The sequence below is a fragment of the Strongylocentrotus purpuratus genome, unplaced genomic scaffold (genome assembly GCF_000002235.5).
Source record: "Strongylocentrotus purpuratus isolate Spur 01 unplaced genomic scaffold, Spur_5.0 spur5_contig_822, whole genome shotgun sequence".
NCBI classification, from domain to species: domain Eukaryota; kingdom Metazoa; phylum Echinodermata; class Echinoidea; order Camarodonta; family Strongylocentrotidae; genus Strongylocentrotus; species Strongylocentrotus purpuratus.
In genome coordinates this window covers 46,782-71,318 of record NW_022145527.1, presented here as the reverse complement: position 1 = coordinate 71,318, position 24,537 = coordinate 46,782, and the positions used below count along the sequence as shown (strand labels likewise).

The following is a 24,537-nucleotide window of genomic DNA, read 5'->3' as shown; positions in this document are numbered from 1 at the left end:
TTCATGATGTATCCATCAATCAATCTTGTAAAATGGAAGCACAGCCTTGCAAAGTTGTCTCGTTTATAAACTTCATAAATGAATTTCATATAAATTTAGTTGCCTTAGTGACATTTCATCATGTTCACTGAATTTTAAGAGCTTCCATCTTGACGAGTGTTTTCTAGTCAGTATTTTCTTCTACCACAGAGAGGCGTATGTAAACAAATGTGCAAAATATAGAATTCGTCTTGACGACGAACAGAACAGAACAGAGCAAGCTGTTCAAAAAGTTGAGGCTCTTCTTTTCTTTTAACAATATTTCGTTTCAGAACTCTTGCCGAAAGAATCATAACATATATAAAGGACTGCTTATATAGATGGAGCTTTCGTAAACTGTTATATATTTCTATACATAAACCAACTCCACCAATCCGCATCTTACCTTGCAGAATAAAGATCATCCAACAGATACGAAGAATGTTCAGTCCTTCCATGGCTGCAACTTGTCTTTATATCGGGTCAAGTTAACACAACACACGGATTTTATACGATATTCGAGACACAAGCTTTTCGCATTGTGTTGAATTACTTCATCTCCTCAGCTGAGCTTTATTCATCAATGGAAGCTCCAGATTCTCTGGTGGAGGGAGGGAGGGGGGGGGGGGGGGGGGGTCATCAATGAAAACAAAATATCTAGGGCGGCGTCTAATAAACAGTTGTGATTGATCACAGCTCATTTGCAATCGATATCAATCGCAACTATAAAAGAGATATGAGAGACTGCAAACTTGCGATTGATAAGAGGACTTCCGATTGATCCAGATCAGTCGCAACTCTTTATAAGACGGGGCCCAGGTATGCCGAACTTTTTGCCGGGGCGCGTGCCCCTGCGCTCCCTTAGATCCGCCATTACGTTGTTCCAGGATTTTAGAACGGCTGTTTCTCCTCACTTTTTTTCGCTTTGGGGGCGTTGCATTGGTATCATAAAGTTCAACCCTTTGGCTTAACGTTTATCTTTACTCTGAGTTTTGACCTTATGACTATAATTATTTTATCACACATTTTCTGGTATCTGAATTCCTGGAGGAGAATAAAATCGGTGTAAATGTATCTTGCACGATTTGTGGTCGACTTGTTTATGAAAAACATGCTAATGGTGAAGGCGTTATAATTATGTGACGGTGGCGTACAGTAGCGCTTAGCGCTTAGAGACATTTGTATTAAGCGCTATATAAAAATTAAATATTATTATTATTATTATTATTATTAGGTCCACTATATAATTGAATATCAGTGGCCCTTTCGTCCACAACTGCACTAAGAAAAATTGTAAGCGGCATACAGTAGTAGAAGAAAAAGAAGTAGTAGTAGTAGTAGTAGTAGTAGTAGTAGTAGAACGTAGTAGAAGTAGCAGAAGTAGTATAGTAGAGCTAGCAGTAGAAGTAGTAGTAGACGTATAGCACAGTAGTAGTAGTAGTAGTAGTAGTAGTAGTAGTAGTAGTAGTAGTAGTAGTCAGGCACGTAGCCACGGGGGGGGGGGGGGGGCATGGGGGGCTTTTTTTAGACCCCTCCCCGGGACGTCGATCAATTACATGTATGTGCCCCCCCCCCTTCCAAAAAAACAAACAAACAACAACAACAACAACAACAACATCAAACTCTGGCTACGGCCCTGGTAGAAGTAGTATTAATATTTGATTCGGCATTTCAACGGGAATTCATTTCAATTGGATCGTGGCGCGTAGGTGGGAATGACCGTATTATTAGATCGTGTGTCTTTCCACCCCCTCCCCTATCCATGGCGCCGCTATTTAGTGTTCCAATGTATTAGTTAGTAACATCTGATGTTAGTTATTCGTGTAAAGAAGTTAGGCAGCAATAAATTGAAACGGTTGGATGAAAACAAGCATTCACAAAATTCAATATTTTTCTATCAAATTACATGTATTTTGTATCACATTTTACACGTTATATATAAATATATAGTATTAAAGCGGCTCCGTATGTGGATAATTTATTTATTTATTTATTCGTATATAAATTTGTCTTCCTGATCTAATTGATGTTGTGCCGAATTCTAGGCCTTCATCGGAGAGGACTTGTAGCCGTCGTTCCCATTGCTAATTACAAGCATAGTTACACATGCTTTCGGGTAAAACAAACCATGCATGTCCAAAATACATCCATTCATTTAAAGGGTAGTCCTTTTCATCTCTCCATGCTTCCACTTGTTCCCTTCGCCTCTTTCCATTCTCTGTCTCTCTTTATCTCTCTCTTTCTTTTTACCATTTCTCCACTCTCGTCACCCTCCCCTTATTTCGCCTTTCCTCTCTCTCACTCTTAATCCCTTTCTTTTTCTCTCCTTTCCTCTCTCTTTCCCTCTTACTTTTTCTCTACTCTCCTCACCCGCTCTCTCTCTCCTTACCTCTCTCTCTCTCTCTCTCTCTTTAGCCCTTTCTTTTCTCTCCTTACCTCTCTCTTTCCCTCTTACTTTTTCTCTACTCTCCTCACCCGTTCTCTCTCCTTACCTCTCTCTCTCTCTCTCTTTAGCCCTTTCTTTTCTCTCCTTACCTCTCTCTCTCTCGCTTAATCCCTTTCTTTTCTCTCCTTCCCCTCTTACTTTTTCTCTACTCTCCTCACCCTCTCTTCCATCCAATCTCACTCTGAATCCCTTTTCTTTTCTCTTTCCCCTCTCTCTCTCCCTGTTACATTTCTTCTCTCTCACGACCCTCTTCCTCCTTTTTCTCACTATTTTCTCTTTCTATTGCTCCCCTCTCCTCTCCACTATCCCTCTTCCTATATCTGCCCTTTCTCCCTCTTTTTCTTTGTCTCTCCTACCCATTCCCTCCCTCTGTGTCAGTCTTCCAACTTCTCCCCCCCCCCCTTTCGCTCTCTGTATCTCTTTCTGTCTCTCTCACTATCTCTGTCTGTCTGTCTCTCACTCTCTCACAAATTATATTATCAGATATTAGCATAGTTGGATACTCGATCACAAAATAACAGGATATTGATAACAATCATACATGATGTTGAATTTATTCTGGCAAGGATATAAGGTCAGGGCATCAAACCTTTCCAGGGACACCACAAATTCACCCCCTACAAATTAATCCTTCTCTTATAATCTCCTAGAAGCATTCGATCAAAACATTCGATTTGATTGGGAATGCCTTCAAAAGCACCACAAATTCACTGAATTATTTGTTTACAACATAACAAATTGAAGAGGGAAAATGTCACATTAGAAGGGTTTGGCAATTTAACATAATACTATTGAAACAAAGTTATGCCCCTCGATCAAGATTTCATGCTGTCACTCTATCATAAACAAAATCGCAAAGACTTTGAAGCAACCAACCTGCAGGCAATTTCAAATATTCCACAGTATTGCCTACAGAAATGATGTTTGGATTATGTAACATAGTACTATAATGACGCCACATTTCAAAAGGTGATAAAAAACCTTGCAGAGGCTACTAAAAATCAGCTTAGGTTAAAGATAAACTTGAGTTCTGGTAAAAAAAGAAAATTAATTCTCACAGAATCTAACGAAACTTACACTGAATGCTCAAGATTAGAAATAAATGTCATGTGCCAAACAATTTTGGAAGAAAATGTATACTGGCTGAGTAATGAGCATAGAAAGATAAGGAAATCAGGGTAGTACTAGCCCCCGACACCATTTGTGTTGTCCCATATACATCTTTCTGTGTAAGTGATTGTTACTTTAACAAGAATCTGCCAAATTTATGATGATTTTGATGACTCCAGAACCTTGCATTACACACCATTACTTACATGCTATATGATCAACTTTTCTGATCCTTTCAACACCTTTTCTTTCACAATGCAATCGCATTACCAGAACTCAAGTTCATCTCTAATTTTGATAGCCTTTGCGATTATGTATAAGATAAATCATTTGGTATAGTCTAATGTTACAAGAATTGATGGGATACTCTAATGGAAACATACTACTTCAGAAGGGAATACACACATATTTACTTCATACTCCAATAAGACATAACCCCAAATTATTTCAATGCAATACTATACTGCACAAGAGCCAAAGTTTGTTAACACTTTAGTTGCTTCTTTCACTTCTCTGCACGGTCCCTTGTTTGCAACACATGCAATTTTGCACAAAAAACAAGAAGCACCTGCAACAAAGAGGTTTTAATTAGCTCCATTGCAACCCTTTTAACACTTGAAACGGTTCAACACTCTTGAAGCCTTTGCTATATCGATCCCATGACAAATACAATGTGGCACAGGGAGAGTGTTTGCAAGGTAAATAAAGAGTTGATGTAAACAACAAAAATCATGAAATGTAGAATTTGACACAATTTCCAGAAAAACTGTTAAATCCTTATTCTGTCTGTTCCCATGTTTCTCTACCTACGTAAGAATAGGTCAAGGTCCTATAAACATATTCCAATAATTCTCTATCACATTATCACTGCTTTGCAGTTAAGCTACATACAGACCCATTTACAATTTAAAAACACTCTTATCTCTTTGGTGACATAACAAAGGGCCTTCAAAAGATAACAAAAAAGAATTTAACAAACAAAAGTCATTATGATCTTGTGAATAGGCAGTGGAGTATATATCATAAATGGTATGTGATCAGAATCCCTGTCATGGTACCAAGGTTCTTCCTAAAAATATAGCCTACATATGCCACCCTTGACCCAGGTGAATTGCATGGGTACCTGGTAGGAAGAAATTCCTTCATTGCTTCAGCACCTTGTCCTGGAAGTATACATTTTTGTAGAGTTTTGCTAGGAATACTTGAAGCCCCCAGTTACAGATGACATGGGCATTGACAGCAGCCAGACCAGGGGAGTGTTTCACAAAACTTGGTCATTAAAAACTGCCAAAATTCTGCAACAAAATCGCTCCTAACCAATCCAAAGCAGTGACTTCAGTAGCCTTTAAGAATCTATGTATCTTGTTGTTACAAATTTAATGTTATATGGCTCTGATTGGTGTATAAAATACACACGACTAATGCCTAAACCTTTTACTTGCCACTAGTGTGAAACTGGCACATTTGATGGTACGCCACAGGTACCAAATGGCACACACAATGGGCTAATTCACAAAAGGATTGCACTGTGCTTTACAGTAGCTTCATGCAATAAACACTGGTCTCTAAAACACTCAAACTAGAAATTTTGAAATAAACGAGCTAGTATTACCATACATGATATTTCATAAAATTACCTAGTAAGTATACTATTTGGTAAAATTTTACCCACCCTTTTAGGGTTACAAATACATTATGGCCCAGGGATATTATTTGAGTGGGCATATAGAAAAGAGCCTAAATATATGTCTGCTGTAATGGACAAAAGGGAGTACTAAGTACCTCTACAATAAAGGAAATATATATATTACTTATAATATATCACGCACTATACTGATACAGTCAAACCTGACTATAGCGACCACCCAAGGGAAACACAAAAAGTGGTCTTTGTAGACAGGTTCCTTTAGTACATGTTTCAATGAGAAACAATTTTCAAGGGAAACAAAACATGTGGTCTTTGTAGACAGGTGGTCACTGAGGCAGGTTTGACTGTAGTTTTAAAATCCTGCATTATGCACTCCCTGCAGCAATGATCTGTTTGAACTCGGGTTTCAGCGATGCCCCGCCCACCAGGAAGCCGTCTACATCAGGTTGCTGTCCTATGTCACAGCAGTTACCACCATTTACTGAACCTGTGATGAAACGAAAAGATAATTTTAAGAAAATGAGAGATTAGAATTTATCTTTCATAACGATCAGAGAGACAGAAGAAATGGCTTGGACACATAATGCGGCATGATGATGGCTTGATGATCAGAGTCATAGAAGGTCCTATATATGGCAAGAAGAAGAGGGGAAGACCTTGTAAAGGCTTTCTAGATGATGTAACCACAGAATGTGGAGCAACAGGGTACGAAATGCTTAAACGGATGGCTCAAGAAGTAACGAAGTACTTGGAGTGACAATTGATATAGAATTCTGATTGGGTCACTGAAACTGTCATGAACTGACAGATCACTATTGATGATGAAATGTTTATCTGATATAAGCCTATACTTGATTTGATGAATAACAATTCAAATATAGGCCTTCAATGTTCATGAATGTTCTGTCATCCAGGTAGTGAATTAATAACATCAGAAGTTATAATTGATAATCATTATCATGTAATGTAGCCCTTCATTGTGTTAGTTTTGCAGACACTGTGGATTATCGCACCCTGCAAACGAATAACTGTCTGATTTTGACTTTCTGTGTATTTTTGCGACTCGCTTCGATGAGTGCAAGACAAAAAGCTTTATAGTATATCTGTTTTTGTTGCCTTTCAGTCCATTTGTAGAAAAAGGACATTGTTATAGCATACATGTATAAATTAAGTGGTCAAGTACTACCTCCAGTACTAGGTGCTAAAGTTATTTTCACTAAAAATCTAAATATTACAAAGACTTTCCGGGAATCAACAGTCACACTCTTTTCTACAGTAATCGTATTTGTAGAACAAAATACTTCAAATTTTTGTATACATGTGTTATTTGCACATTTCATATACATTAGTACCCTTGAGTTCACTTCCGGATATTCTTTGCAATAATATTCCTGACATTTTAATCAAACATTCAAACAAGAAGAAATGGTTTCATTCAGACAAAAAGAGATTATCAGAATTCCCCCCATTTTATATAAGGGTAATGACAATTGAGAGAAAGTAGCAGAAAATAGGGGTATTGAAGATAAGTAGGGAGGAAAGAGAGAGATTGAGATATGTAGAAAGAGGTGGAGATAAGCCTAATGACCAGTGACCAGAAAAAAGGTGAAAGATTAAAAGAAAGATACAATAACAAATTAAAAGTAAATGAGTTTTTACTATATATTAACGTAAAATAAAATCAGTGCTTATTGCCAACTAACCTCCATATACAATCCGTGTGTTGGCCGCTACTGCTGCATTCACATGTTCTGTTAACCAAGAGCGCAGGTTTTGATGGACCTCCTGTGCTTGCTGTGGCGTGGCCGTCTTACCCGTCCCAATGGCCCAGACCGGCTCGTAAGCGATGACTACGTTGCCCCAGTCGCTGATCACATCTGAAATGAAATCAGTAACGTCACATGGAATTCAAACTGGCAGTTTTAGTGTACAAGTGCATGATGCATACTGCTCCACACTATCTGTCTAATATGCTAACTACTCCTCCAGCTTCCAGATACCATCTGCGTTCACATAACGATCAGACACTGTTACTGATCCCACGCACCAACACCAAGGCAGCCGAACGCTCATTCTCTTATGTTGGACCATCCATCTGGAACACTAAGAATCAATTATTATTATACAAAAGATTTTATCACCTCATTTCCCTATTAAAACTACTCCGCAATCTAATTACTACTGAAAACAAAATTTATGACTTTTTCATCCCAAAAGCACAAGGAGCCCCATCTTATAAGCAGTTGCGATTGATTCTAATCAATCGCAACTCTAATACAGAAGAGATAGGACTTTGCAAGTATGCAACTGATTGGAGGGCATGTGATCAATCCAGATCAACCGCGACTCTTTATAAGACATAAATCTGATCTCTACATTTATATCTGACAGCTTCTCTTACAATGGAATGTTGCTGCTACAACAAAAAACAAACAATTTAGATCTTTAAAAAGTCAAATGAAATAGCTCAGATGACTTTTTAAATTTACATACATTAAAGAATAAAGATACACATACCGGCTAAAGCTCTCATCTGGCGATTGACTACCTCGTTGGTCTGACCCTTTTCTCTCTCATCCAGCTTCTCTCCGATGCATGCCACCACCTTGAGTCCGCAGCTGAGAGCATGGGCGACCTTCTGTGCAATCAACTGAACAGTTTATGAAGAGAGAGATAAAGAGAAAGGGAGGTCAAGTAGAGAATGAAAGGCCAGTGCAATACCGTTAATATGGTAAGAGAGACCAAGAGAGATGAGGGGGAATGACAGATAGAATGTTACACGTGAGAGAAGAGAGAGAGAGAGAGAGAAAGAGAAAGAGAAAGAGAGAAAGAGGGAGGGAGAAGTAGGTAGAGGGGAAGGGAGAGGGTCACATACAATCTTCAGGTACCTATTATTTACTTTATCTGTATAAAAGTGGGTGTCTTGTCAAAGGAGTAGTACAACATTTGTTTCTGCAATATAATTTTGTTTTTATATAGCACTTAATACATCTATGATGTCTCTAAGCGCTTTACAGATATACTTTTACCCCGGTCATTGGATTCAATTCCTGCTGCACTCATTCCTATTAACCCTGAACCACATACTAAATATATACAAAACAAACTCTAAACCTAACCCAAAACCCAAATGTAACCCTAACCCTATATTTTTGTCAAAATAAAGCTCAAGAGTTACTGTTGCGTGAGAAGATGTTGAACCATTGCCAAAGGCAATTCGAACTCACCTCATCAGACTCTCCAAAGACATGCCTCCTCTCAGAGTGGCCCAGGATCACCCATCCTACGCCCAGGTCCTGCAGCATGGCAGGGGATGTCTCCGCGGTGAAGGCTCCTTTGGGGACCTTGTAGCAGTTCTGGGCAGCCACAAAGACTCCTGCCGGGATCTTGGAGTTCATGTAGTCGAGGTAGACAGTGGGTGGCGCGACGACAACATCTGCGGAAAGGAACGGTAATAAATGTCGCTTTAGCAGCCAGTTATCAATCGATGTGGCGCTCAAATTTCTTTCACGTCTAGTTGGTTCTCTACGCGATACCATATTAACATCGCTTCTACCTATCCAGATTGAAAATTTCAGTCATATTGCTTTGTATCAAGGATTTTTAGTTTTCTTTATTTATCAGGTGATACGCAAGTGATATTTTAGAACAATAAATAGAAAATTGATAACATCTTGTTTCATTTCAACTCTATAGAGAAACAATTTGACCTAAACATCCCTGGTGCAATAAAATTCAATTTGCCTCGTCATATCTGAATGAGGCCCAAGTCAAGACAATCACTTGCCATTTAACAAAAACTAGAATTTAACGTTCAAGTGCCAATTTTTAGTAAATCATTTTGGTGAGTTTTGTACAGAGACTAAAAGTTTGGAGAATCAGAAGAAATTAACACATAAACTGAATAAATTGAATACCAGTATGTTCCTTGCAGGTCATAATTTGTTCATTTGGCAAGTATCCTACGAGTAATTCTACAATTGTCTGAAGGGGGGGGGGGGGGAACGGGAAAGGGTGATTGTCATAGGGTGTCTTTTATGGAGGGCAGGTAATTGTGCTTGGGGGGTAATTTTCCATGGGGTAATTGTCCTTGGGAGGGTAATTGTCTAAGGGGGTATTTTTTCCAGGGGGGGGGGGGGCGTTAATTTTCCAGGGGGAGGGGGAGGGGGTTAATTTTCAAAGGGGGTAATCAAAGTAGTAGTCCAGTCTGCAGTGCATGAGCACCTGCAATGATTTTTCATGTATCACTATCGCTACCACAGTATCAGGACAATTACCCCCCCCCCCCTTGAAAATTACCCCCAAATCAACCGTGGCAGTTCCCCCACCCCTAAAATTTATCCCTAGCCTAGGACAATTACTTCCCCCTTGTTTTGACAACCAAGGATATTCCACCCGAGGACAAGTAGCGTATCCCCCCCCCCCCCCCCCCCCTCTGGGACTGGGGGATGGGGGAGGGATGGGGGGTAACTGTCCACAACTACTTCTACGGGCTGGGCCTGGGGGTAATTTTCCGAGACGATAATTGTTCCCAGGGATCACATGGTTGTCCTCAGGGGGGGGGGGGGGGGGGGTTAATTGCCCTGGAACCGATTTTTCCGGGCCAAGGGTAGCCGCCTACCACGTCCTGCGAAAGCGAAACGTGGCCCCCGGGTCTCCGGGCGGGCGGAGAGAGTTAACAGGCACGAGCACAACCGACCCAGGCCAGTTTCACAATCACACTCACAATCACACAGAGTCAGACCGAGACAATGCAATAATTACCGGTGTTTCCAGGAATCTGGGATTCTTCCAGCATCTTCAGAAGTCCGTCGATTGACGCCTTGCTCCCATTCATCTTATAGTTTCCACCAACCCAGAAACGTCTTCCACTCGCCATTTTATCGATAAATTAGGACGGTTATTTGGAAGTTGAAATGTGTGTAATCGGCAGCATCTACAGCTCACACGCAATCACCCTTGACCTGGGATTCCCGGTCCAGTTCCGGTTTGGTTTTGCACGTACGATGTTGCCAAGTTGAAGGCAAAGCTGAGAAAATACTTAGTATTTTTCACAACACAACATCAAAGTATTGTTTCTTTTTTAAAAGTCAAATTTATGATCTCGTTTATTAAATCAGAGACAAAATTAACTTTATACATGGAATTTATGGTAGTGTATAATATAAAAAAGAGTCATAGTCTTAGAACTGCTTTTGTTCCGCGGGAAAAAAATGTTACGCAAGTCGTTTTGTAAACACGGAACAGCTGAGCACGTGCATGAGTTGACATGCACAAGGCATTGAGATGGGAGGGAAGCACTGAGCTTAGCTGCATGCAATGCCAGTGCAGTGCGATGTATCTGAAGCTGAATACACGGATGCAGATAGCAGTCTAATTCTAAAGATTACTTCTACTAGCTGTTTCCATGTTTGCTTTGCAGTAGTTTGGGCAGATCTTCTAGTTCTAGTCGATCTAGAAACTTCTGAAAATGGCACCAACCTCATCAAGAAACAAGAAAGACAAGACTGCAGGCAGTGCATCAGAAGAAAAAGTAACAAAATCTGGCAAAAGAACAACCAGAGCTGCAGCTGCAGTGAGTGGAAGGCGGACTAGACAGCAAAGGAAGAAAGTTGGAGAAACTGATAGTGATACAGAAGATTTTGAAGACCAAATTATTAAATCTGGCAGATCAACAACGGCAGATAGACAGAGGAATAGATCCACTCCTGATGCAACTACAAGTTCAAACCTGTCAAATGGAGCGGTGAAGAAGGTGTTTTGGGATCGAGTTAAATTTAATTATATTATAATTTCTATAGTATAGCAAATGAATAAGTGTCTTGTGAATTGTGTATAGTCAAAATGAACATATGAATGTGTTTTACTGTTGTTTAAAGCTGGAGTCATGATTTAGTATTTTTCATTCTAAGATTATTAAGAAAGTAAGAACGTGCATCCATGTAGACCCTACCCTAGATCTCTAGATCTAACTTAAAGAGGGTAAAAGGTCAATATTTCATGAGAACTATACTGTAGCTATTGATTATTAAAGCAAAAATGCGCATATCACTATCAGACTTTTTTAACTTCATATATTTTTTCTATAGATTTTTTAGATCGATGGTTTGACTGCGACATGTTAAACGTCAAGTTTTACAATGAATACAATTAATTTTGGTTGTTAGATTTTGGAGTCCTGCAATTTTTTAATTGAGTCTAGATCTATAGATCTAAAGACTTTGGAGAGTTAATTATAAATCCAAGTTTATTAATCTTAATCTTTAACTATGTCATACATGCATTTTGAAGACCTGATGACATATTCAACGGATGCAGTCAATGAATGTCAGTAACTGTTAAGTTCTATTGATTGTGCAGTTGGAATTCTATTGTCTAAGCTTTTCATTGTGGGTATAAAAGTCATGTTAAAATTCATGATGTTTTGTTGTGAGGAAAAGAATGTTCAAGCATACCAATCACCTTAAAAAAAACATATATATTTATAAATATATAAATATATTTTAAGCTAATATTTTGATTGTGACTATAGTGTTATGGCATAGAACTTCTAATGTATGAAACAAAATATTTTTGGTGATTGGGAGACTTAAACATTCATGAAATGATAAGAGAGAGAGAGAGAGAGAGAGAACATGCAGAGCTACAAATTACTTCAATGCTTCGAACACTAAGGGCTTCAGAGTTCAGGTGCATTGAATTATATGTAGCGCGTATTATATGAATAGATGGCCACGTCTTATTTTAGTTTCATTGATTTTTCATTGTTTTTAGCAGAAGCTGGATGTGGAGGAGAAAGAAAATGAAGAAGCCATCATCATCAGAGGAAGCAGAGAGTCTGTGAGTCCCTCCATCACCCCTATGGATCTATTAAGCTCCAACATAGTTCATCGGATCTTCAGACATACCACAGGGCAGAGGTTCAAACAAAGCCTGAGACAGGTAATATACATTTGAATGTTTCATATCACCTGTTAAGAGTAAAAAGGGAGTCCAAATTGGGACCCGTTTCACAATGCCTTTTTTTCAATGACAAAAAAACAGTGACAAATCTGCTGATAACCAATCACTAGCTCATGTCACTGATGACAAGTTTTTAGAAATGGGGCCCTGAGCTCTTCTGGCTTGGATCAGACGATATCTTCTATTTTATTTTTAGTTTCTGTCTATTCAATTACCGTCTTGCCAGGAGGAACTAATGGCTGAAGAGAGCAGCATGATGAAGACATGGCTAGATGACATCAAGCAGCTAGTGGATGGAAATGTCTTTTGAGCAGCTAACTGAAACAGCTGAAGATGGAAAGTTGTGTAGAAATAGAATTACTTCGCCATAATCAATACTATTTACAATTAATTACCTTAATTTGCATCTTTTTTTTTTAGTTACTGTAATGCTTTATGATCATGGTTTCTGTCATAATACATGATTAAACACAAACATGTCTGCTGCTGCTGCAGCAACAAAAAGACATAAAAAGTGCTACAGGAAAGAAAAGGCTTGTTGTTTTTCACAATTCCTTTCGTAGACTTTGCAGAGACATTATGTAATATCTATCATTGTTTTGTAATCAAAAGTTGTTCCTGGCTTTGCTCATTTTAAAAATAGGAACTGTTATAAATTTAAATATAAAACGCTTAAGGAAAAAACAGATACCGGTAAACAAATTGTATCAAAGGGAATTGGTATTAAAATCTGTGACGATAGAAAGTGATATTTTTGTCTTTTTTTTTCCTCTTACAGGCTACCATTCAACCATTTGTCCAACAGCTCTCAGAGTTCAGGGTTAGCCACGGAGCAAGCCCTTTTGAAAGGAGAGTGACGGCTCTTGAATGGCACCCAAAGCATCCCACAATGCTTGCTGTGGGGTCAAAGGGCGGTGACCTCATGCTGTGGGATTACAGCAAAGGGCAAGATGGATGGAATGTTGTGCAAGGAGTAAGTAATATGAAATTAAGAAAGAGATAACAATCAGCCTCTTCTTCTTTGGAATTTGGCAGTCCATTAAAACCCGTCTGCACTAGTTTGACAGGGGGGGGGGGGGATAGGGGGATTATACCTCCCTGCAAGGTCACTGACAGGTGGTTATCTCATCAAATCAGCTCTTGATTAATATAAGAAAAAGGGGATCATGGGGGACCAACAGGCACAGATTAGGCATTGTTTGCCATATAGAGGGCGCAAGAAGCTATAAGTAGTGCAGTGGGGCTTTAAATTGTATTATTCTATTTTATTATTTATTAAATGCAGAGTTCTAAGTATAGAAAGTGTAGAGTCTGCCCAATTTTTTTAAATTTTTTTTTTTTTGGGGGGGGGGGGGGGGGGAGGGGGACACGAAAACACACCCTGGATTTTAGAATATGAGGTACAGAACTGCCTCGTTTCATGAATATATCTTGGCGTCTAGAAAGTTGAAAAAGAAAAGCTTTAAAATGCAAAACGAGAGGGCGGTTGTAGGTTTCTGAGGCATTTTGATCAGTATTTATTTTTGGACTTTTCTATTTGTACTGTTACTCACATTTTAACTTTTAAATTGTTAATCATCAATTTGACAAAGTCTGTAAGAGTGGAGGCACATTGTCTAACAGTTCATATCTGAATCACCAGCTGTTTTTAGCTCAACTCAAAATTCTTAAAAATGTACATCTGCCTACCGGTATCTGGTGTGTAGATAGGACCCGGAGGAAATATTGCCAGTCTGCTATTCAGCAGGGACAAGCCTGACGAGATCTATTCTGCGTCCTTGGACGGACAGGTCAGGCTACAGAACTTTGAGGGCAAAACTCTCCATCTCTTTCAGAACACCATGGACTGGAGGTTAGCCAATCAGACGTGAGATGGCTGGTCATGTGACAAAAAGTTCTTTCATTTTCATATAGCAAACATGATGTGGAAAATTTACTTCCCTGTCATTTGGTGTGCTGACTGCCACACAATTGTGTATGCATCGGAAAGCTTGCCTTTTCTAGTGAAATGTTTCAATATGGATTACATCCACATTGAACATAAATTCTGGGACAACCACCTTGACTTCCACTATTTAACTGACTACAAGGTACCCCCACGGCCCTAAGCCCTCCTCTCACCTCACTGCCCCTAAGAAATACTTTCCTGTAAGATACCTATGCCCTAGGGCAGGAACCCTTGGTAATTTTGTAAGGAGTCATTCTCATGTTTATAAAGGAGGGGGGGGGGGGGGGAATCGACCAGGTTTGGTATATTTATCAGAGAGGTGGGGGAGGGGAAAGAGCATAGTCGATATTGAGTGGTAGTCCAGGGGTAGTCATTCAGATTATTGATATGCATAGTTGTATCAGAATCTAAAGCTCTTGGAAAAGATATTTTTCTATAAAATGGATTCTTTTTGTCACTGACTAAAGCCATTTTCATGTTTGTTTTCTTCCCTGTCACTTCTATTTCATTCTACACTCTTCATCTAATTTTCAACCATGCACTGACCTTTTACGTACATCCCTTTTCTGTTTTATTTCTCAAAAAATAATTGCGCTGTACCACTTTGCTCTTCTCTACCATTTTTATTTATCTCTTCCCTTCTTTTGTCTCTTCTTCTGTTCTCTTCTGTCTTCTGTTCTCATGTATTCTTTTCCTCTCTCTTATCTTCTCACCTCTTCCCACCACTATCCCCTCTACTCTCCTTCTTTTCCTTCGATCATTTCTCTCTTTCCAACACTCCGTTGTACTCATTTAATCTCTGTTCATTCCACTCATTTCATTTTTCCCCCTTTGTCTCTATTTGTCCTCTGTCCCCTTAACCTTTCAATATTAAAATCTTTCCTATTTTCTATCCTTCCACTCTACTCATACCTGTTTTCTTTCTCTTAACTTTACCATCAAATGCTGGTCATTGCCATTATCCTCTTCATCCTCCTCCTCATCCTTCTATCCTTTGCTCCACCTATGACCTATGACCCCACCCCTCTTGCATGTGTAGATTGGTAAGGGGGGCTCAGTCCAAGCCCTGAGGTATGACCTTTCTGACCCCTCCTGGATATTCACTTCCTCTATCGATGGTATGGTTAGTCGTCTCAGCTTTGATGGCCAGCCGAAGAAGATTTACCTCAATACCAATGACTGGAAGTGAGTGTTTCCCTTTAAAAAACACTTTTTTTCCCTTCATGACTGTCAATGGTGTATCTGCAGGGGAGAGGGACACCCCCCTCCCCACCCTTGAGTAGGAAGAAGAAAAATAAGAGATGGACCTCAATAAAAATGACTGGAAGTGTGTTTTCCCCTTATTCATCTGATATGATACAATGGCTCAGCGGAAAGATAGGGGGTGGGGTATTTAAATCCCTATCAAGTAGCTGAAAAAGAGAAGCTATTATTAGAGACTGGGAGTGGGTGTTTCTCTTTTTATTGCTATCCCATTTTGATTTTGACCATCAGTGGCTCAGCTATGTGCAAGGGCTGATGAAGTGTTGGGGAAAAAAAAGATAAATTGAAAGAAAGGGAGGAGCTCAAAATGTCAATGGAGACAAGTGCCTGAAAACCCTTGAAATTTCAATCCCAACACCTGGTAAATGAAAAAAAAATATGCAGGAGGCGAGGTACATTTGATTTATAAGATAATGTTCCACTGCCCCCAGATTCTATATTCATTGTCTTTGTAAAAGATAGTATCGGCTATGTATTTTCAGACATATTGTAGCCTGCCTGACCTACCTCCCCCCCCCCCCCCCCCCAAAAAAAAAAAAATGGATAAAAGAATAGGAAACAAGATATTGATATTTATCATTTGAACTCTCCAAAATCCTAATTTTCATTTTTGTACAATTTGGGGTCGTTCTGAACTTCACAAGTATCATTACCATGGTAAAGCCCTTACAACCTAGTTAATACAAGGGTGTTTTCTCAGCATTTAATATTTTTTTTCTGTTTTAAACTGGCTAATGAAACTTTTTTGTCTGTACAGTCACTGGTACTGTTCTGTAGATATCAACTATACAGACAGTGTGCTAACAGCAGGAGATAACAACGGCAATGTGGTACTCATGTCTCGGCAAGGAGAAGAGGTAAGGCATATGCTGCTCATGCCTGTGATGATGATGATGATGATGATGGTGATGGTGATGGTGGTGATGAAGATGATGATGATGGTAATGATGGTGATGGTGTTGGTGATGGTGATGGTGGTGATGATGATGGTGGTGATGTGATGGTGATGATGATGGTGGTGATGGTGATGGTGATGGTGATGGTGTGATGGTGATGGTGATGAGGATTTGATGATGATGATGGTGATGATGATGATGATGATGATGATGAAGATGAAGATGATGATGGTGATGGTGGTGATGATGATGATGGTGGTGGTGGTGGTGGTGGTGGTGGTGGTGGTGGTGGTGGTGGTGGTGGTGATGGTGATGATGATGATGATGATGATGATGGTATCATGATAATGATTGGGTGCTGCTGCTGCTGATGGTATGATGATGATGATGATGAGGATGGTAATGATGATGGTGATGGTGATGATGATGGTGATGATGATGGTGATGATGATGATGATGATGATGATGATGATGAGGGTGAGGGTGGTGATGATGATGGTGATGGCGATGATGGTGATGGTGATGGTGATGATGATGGTGATGGCGACGATGGGTGATGGGTGATGATGATGATGATGATTTGTGGTGGTGATTTGTGGTGGTGATAGTGATGATCATTATGCTGGGCCCGTTGCATAAAATTTACCATTGATGATAACTTTGCCACCAATGGCAACTACCATGGCAACAGGGCTCAACAATCAATCAAATCAAGGTTTCCATGGTAGTCATTATCGATGGCAAAGCTACCATCAATGGTAAGTTTTGTGCAACAGGGCTCTGGTGATTATATTAAGAATGTAAACCATACTATATCATTTACATCATTTTTAATTTTTGCAAACTTGCTGACTTAAAAAAAAAAAAAAACCATTCATGATTTTGTACATGTATCAAATAAAATTGCATAATATAGTTGGTTAAGTTTTTAATCCTCACTAAAATTTCATGATGGTTTTGCAATTATTGCATGAGTATTAATGTGCTTGAACCAAATTTCCTCTCATAAATGTAAGCTAGCAATTCTTAGTTTTAAGTTCTACATGTATAGTATAATGCCAAGGCATTTGCTGATGATATTCGTTATCACGATACCATGGTATCAATTGATACAGTTTTCAATTCAATTCAATTCAGAACTTTATTTCAGACTCAGCTGCACAAGGTAGAGGTCCATAAAACATATGTTACATAAATAGATATCTAAGGGAAAAGAGCTGAGTATAAACATGATGCGTATAATAACAGCAAATCTTACAAAGAGTATAACAAACTAAACTATACTACGCATTGTCCTTTTGTTTTTATATTGCTACACATTAATTCCTTCATCTCTCTAGATGTGGAAGTACAGACTGCACAAGCAGAAGGTCACCCACTGCGAGTTCAACCGACGATGCCCCTGGCTCCTAGCAACCGCATCCACAGACAAGACTGTCAAGATGTGGGACATCAGAAACGTCTCCAGCAAAACCAGCTACATCTACCAGATGAACCATGAAAGACCAATCAATTCAGGTTGGACTTTTTTTGAAAGAAAACGAATGAGAAGGAATGATCATGGGGGGAGGGGGGGGGGGGGCAGAGCTGGCAACTACCGGTAGTACTGATTCCCGTAATTGGTACAGAAATCAACGATCATTACGGCAGTACGGAATGCTGTCTAAAATTACGGATTACAAAAAAAATGTGCAATGCAGACAGTGCAGTATGGCGGCCGTCCAACACTCGCTGAGAAAGACGGGAAAGTTTTAAGTGTTTTAATTTTTTAATTGAAGCCAATTTTTCATGGAAAACTTATGTGTTGTGATGACCTGAAAATCAATATTAGGCAACTTTCTGTGAGTAAAATCACCAAAAATGTCAGATAATCATGCGCTTGTGATTACTAATTTTCTATTCTAGGGTCATCAGCTCTGGGGGGGGGGGGGGGGGGGGTACAATGGGCCCGTCCTTTTCTCCCCCTCCCTCCAAGCATACACACACACACATTTGAAATCCAATTAGCATACCTCACACGCTTTCACAATTGGCCCTTAGGTTGTGTTTGTTTTCTGATTGTCCCCCTTTACATAGTACCTGGTTAGCCTGCATGAATAATTGGTTATAGGAGCAAAAGGATTGATGGATGGATTGGGATGAAAGAAAATACCATAACCAATATTAACAGTAGACCATTTTACAGGTGTATTCAAAATTAAGATAAATAACCTCTCAAATCACAAGGTCTGTTTGTTTCATGTACAAGGCACATGGAAATACCTTTTATGATTAATTTCAAACCTATTTTTATGTTTTCAATGTCCTGCCACTGTTCAAAGTGAATAGGCATGGAAACTTGATAGTCATATATCATCTTATCCGTAAGTATGAATCTTTGTTCACTTTCCAGCATATTTCAGTCCAGATGGGACTAAGCTCCTAACAACAGACCAGCATAGCCACTTGAGAATCTATTCTGGTCCAATGTGGGATACACTAGAGAGAACCATCATTCATCCTCACAGGTTCTTTCAGCATCTCACACCAATCAAGGTACTACTAACTACTACTACTACTTCTACTACTAATACTCTACTACCACTACCACTACTACTACTACTACTTCTACTACTAATACTCTACTACCACTACCACTACTACTACTACTAATACTCTACTAATACTCTACTACCACTACAACTACTACTACTACTACTACTACTACTACTACTACTACTATACTACTACTTCTACTACTAATACTCTACTACCACTACAACTACTACTACTACTACTACTACTACTACTACTACTACTATACTACTACTTCTACTACTAATACTCTACTACCACTACAACTACTACTACTACTACTACTACTACTATACTACTACTACTACTACTACTAATACTCTACTACCACTACAACTACTACTACTACTACTACTTCTACTACTAATACTCTACTACCACTACAACTACTACTACTACTACTACTACTACTACTATACTACTACTTCTACTACTTCTACTCTACTACCACTACAACTACTACTACTACTACTACTACTACTACTACTATACTACTACTTCTACTACTAATACTCTACTACCACTACAACTACTACTACTACTACTACTACTATACTACTACTACTACTACTACTAATACTCTACTACCACTACAACTACTACTACTACTACTACTACTACTACTTCTACTACTAATACTCTACTACCACTACCACTACTACTACTACTAATACTCTACTACCCCTACAACTACTACTACTACTACTACTACTTCTACTACTATACTACTACTTCTACTACTACTACTACTACTACTACTACTACTACTACTACTACTACTATTACTACCATTACTACTATTAAAACTACTACTACTACTTACGTCTACTACTACTTCTACTACTACTACTACTACTACTACTACTACTACTACTACTACTACTACCACCACTACCACTTCTACTACTACTTCTACTACTACTACTTCTACTATACTACTACTTCTACTACTACTATTACTACTACTATACTACTACTTCTATACTACTTCTACTACTACTACTGTTGTAATATGTTATATGACTCGGTGAAATGATAGATTCTGGCAGACGATGTAGTTATTGATTAGTAGCCATATTGTAAGACCATTTATTTATGTATCCTTCCGCATAGCTCGGCGTGGTATTTACATATCATATCTCATGTTAATGTAGTTCCCAGTGGATATACAACATCTCCCTCACAATAGATTTTTTTTAAGTGAATAACCAAGAAAAGTTATACAGGCCTGATAAAAACCCGATTTAAATCGGTTTTCCGATTTTTTATATTTTTCCCGATTTTTTCCCGATTTTTTTTATTCTTCCCGATTTAAAAAAAAAAAAAAAAAAAAAAAAAATCCAGATTTTTTTTTTTTTTTTTTTTTTTTTTACCAGATTTTTTTTTCTTCTTCGCTATTAATTTTATCCTGATTTTCCTGATTTCCACCTTATTTTCTCTGTTCTACCCTATTTTTTTCCCCAAATTTCCCTATTTTTTCCCAATTTTCTCACTCGAAAGGGGGGAATGTTGTTAGATGCCATTTTTTCCCCGCGAATCCTCTTCTTTTTTTTTTACTCAAAGGGGGGCGTGGTTGAGGGGAAAACAAAAACCCTATTTTTTTTTTAGTGCTCACTATCACCCCTGGTTATAACAGTTCATCATAAAACCTCTTGAAACTCCAAACACCTGCTAGCAAACATTTTGCAAATATCAATACCTTAAAAATATGTTTAAGATTCACGCAAGAACCCAAATTCGCAACCTCACTTTAGTTCCATAGAGTAGTCCTGTTTTGAAACACTAATACGTGGAATACCTAAAACCAGATGATAGAAATAAAACTATGTGGTTACATATACATCAGCAAACACATGCCTATACAGTTTTTTTTTTTTTTTTTTTTTTTTTCTATATTGACATTTCCAACTTCTTATTCGCTAATCCAAACTTGGCCATTTAGAAGTAAATTGTACTTACATATATTTACAACCAAAATACTGTAATACTAGTTTGTAAGCAAAACATTGCTTCAAATTTGCTGATACAAAAAACTTTGCTGGGCAGAGCTACTGAACAACTCTATGGAAACTTTAGAACATATATTCAACTTTGTTCTCATATTCTTGAAACATTTATAAAAACTCAACACAAAACACTGTATTCAAGAAAGTTATGTTGCTTGATTATCCAACATAAATATACCCTTGAGCACATTTCTTTACATTAGCATCATTGCATGCCATTCTATTTATTGTATGCTATTTCTCTCTTCTTCTTTTTTGTTGTTGTTGTTTTGTTGTTGTTGCTTTGAATTAGTAAAAAAAAAAATTAAATCTCGGTTATTATCCAATATAGATGAAGTGTCTTTATGTGAGATTCTAACTATAAACTGGAACCTTTGTTCAATCTATATAGTCTGTCACTTTTTGTGTTTTAATTCTTCTTTCAAATTGTTTTTGGTAGTGTTTAACGATAACGGACAGGTTTATTACTAATTCATGATGATGTAGTTATTGATTAGTAGCCATATTGTAAGACCATTTATTTATGTATCCTTCCGCATAGCTCGGCGTGGTATTTACATATCATATCTCATGTTAATGTAGTTCCAAGTGGATATACAACAACTACTACTACTACTACTACTACTACTATTACTACTACTATTACTACTACTACTACTTTCATAATTGTTGCTTCTTATAATTGCTCATGCATATCTGCCAACCATTCCTATTTTGAGGGAATAATTTTCTATTTTATGGCCCTTAAGCTTTTGTTCTGAACCCTAGATTCCTCTCTTTTTCTGAAATATTCTGGGTGAAAAGTATACAAAGTAGGCTTTTTTCCTAATTTTGCCGTGAAAGGTTGGCAGGTTTGAGTCATGGTGCTAAATCTTTTTCCATTATGTTTTAAATTGCTTTATAGTTCCAATTTCATCTCGATGTTTTTGACAACTTTTGTGCGTACATTATTCTTGCAGTTGTTGACATTTAGGCCTTTTACTCACATAAACACTTTTGTATTTGTATTGTTGTTTAAAACGAGTGAACTTATGAACTCTTTCATTTTTCCAAATCTCTGTTCTTTCCTTTCTTCTCCCTGGCAGGCTACTTGGCACCCATTCCAGAACCTAATCGTAGTTGGCAGATATCCTGATGCGACCCTAGAGGGATTTGAACATGACACGGTGCGATCAATAGATGCTTACGATGTCAGCTCTGGAGAGTTGGTGTGCAGGCTGATGGACCAATGTGCCACCGGCATCCAATCTGTAAGTAGTCTGGGATCCTTGATGCAGAACGGTTACACGGGAGGGATGAGCAGTTAAAGGGACAGTTGAGTTCTCATTTAAGACCGCAATTAAATGCCCTCAAAGTGCATGGTCATTGCTCTAATTCTTATTTATGACATTTCTAGTGCCCTTTTAGGACATAAACAAATAACAAAACAAAAGAATATATGAACAAACAAAAAAAGAAAAGAATATATGAACAAATAAGAAAAAAGAATATATATGACCAAAAAAAGATTCTATAGTTTATAAACAAATTATAAAATCAAAAGAATACACAAAGTGCTGTGATAATTTTTTTCTGTTACAACAGCAAATCCCCCCCCCTCCCTTTTCCCACCAAAAAGAACATGCTCCTGTGAACAAAATAGTAAATATTCAACTTGTTCCTTGAAAGTCGTTCGATTTGGATTCATGTTCGATTTGCTGGTAGGAAAATGTGATTCCATGCAATTGATATTGAATAATAATGTTTAAAGGATTTTCTCTGTCTTTTGTCCATCTAGAGATGGCCATATCACATTTTAAGATTGAATATTGCTAACAATAAAGTTATTCTCACATCTTTTTTGTTGTTGTTGTTCTCTTTCCTAGCTGAATGTATTCAATCCAAGTGGAGATGCATTAGCAACAGGGATGGGTAAGATTTGATTGCTTCTGCAAATTCTTCAGTACCGGCATTCTGTTTAAGTTGGTTTTTTATCATTTGGACAGTTAAAGGCCCACTGCACTACTTATAGCTACTTGCGCCCTCTATATAACAAACAATGCATAATCGGTGACCATTGGTCCCCATGATCCTCTTTTTCTTATGTTAATTGAGAGCTGACTTGATGAGATAACCACCTGTCCAGTGACCTTGCAGTGTGGTATAACCCCTCTTGTACACTAGTTCAGATGAGCTTTAAAGGTTGAAAGGTGTAGTTGATTTAAGAATTATATTAAAGGCAGAAATGATGTTTATTTTAGTACATGTTAGAGCAGCTATAATTTGGCAAGATTAATTATGAAAAATGCAGTCTGAATTTCCTTAACCTTTAAAAATACTAAGGCACTTGATTCCTCTTTTGTTTTTTAATTCCACATCAAGAACATGAAATCTCCTTGATAATAGAAAATATGAATGATTTGAATTTACATTTTATGCCTTTTAAAATAACTTTTACAAAATATTTTCAAAGAGATTTTCTTAGAGATAAGTTCGACTTGGGATCTTTGTGAAACACCCCCAGGTGTCATGTCATTGTATGTAATACTTATAACTTGTCTTTCTGGCAGGACTCAACACATTGATCTGGCAGAACGCAGACATCCGATCCCAAGTGAGGGAGGAGCAACGAGAGATCATGAGGAGACAAGGAAAGGACCCTCCCCCAGACGAGGGCCCCTCCAAGAAGAAAGCCCCCAAGAGACACCGAAGCAACAATCAGAAACTGACGCAGAAACTCCAAGTCATGAAGAAAGCGAAGAATAGCAGGTGAAAGGGAAAGATGACTCTTCGCTGATCATTGCCCAATGAAAGTTGAGCTCTTCAAGGGAAGCTCCCTACAGACATTGAAGCAACTTTCGAAAGGAGAGAAAGAAACTCTAAACCATGAAGAAAGCGAAGAATAGTAGGTGAAAGAGAAATATGACTCTTCAGATCACTGATCTTTAGCAAGTAAAAGTTGAGATCTTCAAGGAAAGCTCCCGAGAGACATTGGAGCAACAATCAAAAGCTGACGCAGAACTCCAAACCATGAGAAAGCAAAGAATAATCTATAGTTAAACTAGACAATTTTTTGCTCGTCTTTTGTCATTGAAGATCAAGTCCTCCAAAGAAAACTTCCTAGAGACAAAGAATCAATGACCGAAATTTGATGCATTTATGATTGATACTCTTTCTCTTGCATGCAACTATGAAAATTCTGGTCCACCTGAAATATTGATGAAGGATTTGGGTCCTAGACCAATAGGTGGCAGGAGAATTCTTGAATGAAGGGGAGAGGGGTCTCTGACTACCTCTTACTACTAACAGATATGTATTCAGTTGAAACTCTATTTTAAGTATTTTTAAGTATATGTATGTACAATGACTTGTTGTTGAGCTTACCGGAAGGACTTGGTTCTTGGAGAGGGGATGGCCATGTGCACTTTAATACTTGGAAACCTTTTGTAGACAAATGTAAATGATGTATGTAGTTTAAAGCCACACTGTACTAATTGTAGCTACTTGCTCCCTCTACATGTATATAGAAAACAATGCCTAATCGGTCACCATTGGTCCCCATGATCCTCTTTTTCTTATGTTAATTGAGAGCTGAGTTGATGAGATAACCATCTGTCTAGTGACCTTGCAGGATGGTCTAATTCCTCCTATAAACTAGTACAGATGAGCTTTAAAGCCTCATCTTC

At 38.3% G+C, this 24,537-nt stretch overlaps 2 protein-coding genes across 4 annotated transcripts; one reads left to right on the top strand and one right to left on the bottom strand.

Annotated features, from left to right (window-relative positions):
- Positions 1–3,787: 3,787 nt before the first annotated feature.
- Positions 3,788–10,211, bottom strand: LOC115922580 (triosephosphate isomerase-like). Its single transcript, XM_030981649.1, has 5 exons — positions 9,987–10,211; positions 8,450–8,658; positions 7,740–7,872; positions 6,926–7,099; positions 3,788–5,709 (listed from the first exon to the last, which is right to left on the bottom strand). Exons 1-5 carry the CDS (start codon positions 10,099–10,101, stop codon positions 5,588–5,590), a joined length of 753 nt encoding a protein of 250 aa, XP_030837509.1. The 5' UTR covers positions 10,102–10,211; the 3' UTR covers positions 3,788–5,587.
- A 346-nt stretch (positions 10,212–10,557) lies between these two features.
- LOC100892716 (DNA damage-binding protein 2) lies at positions 10,558–24,404 on the top strand. 3 transcript variants are annotated; one of them, XM_030981635.1, is made up of 10 exons: positions 10,558–10,977; positions 11,997–12,164; positions 12,964–13,158; positions 13,892–14,037; positions 16,154–16,253; positions 17,633–17,810; positions 18,685–18,827; positions 21,958–22,122; positions 22,738–22,783; positions 23,422–24,404. In XM_030981635.1, the coding sequence occupies exons 1-10, from the start codon at positions 10,693–10,695 to the stop codon at positions 23,622–23,624; spliced, it is 1,629 nt and encodes a 542-aa protein (XP_030837495.1). In that variant the 5' UTR covers positions 10,558–10,692; the 3' UTR covers positions 23,625–24,404. The 3 variants fall into 3 exon arrangements, with proteins under 3 accessions (XP_030837495.1, XP_030837503.1, XP_030837488.1); XM_030981643.1 differs by lacking the exon at positions 13,892–14,037 and adding an exon at positions 15,173–15,318 and having other exon boundaries at positions 10,559–10,977; positions 12,000–12,164; XM_030981628.1 differs by lacking the exon at positions 13,892–14,037 and adding an exon at positions 15,173–15,318 and having other exon boundaries at positions 10,559–10,977.
- The last annotated feature ends 133 nt before the right edge of the window (positions 24,405–24,537 follow it).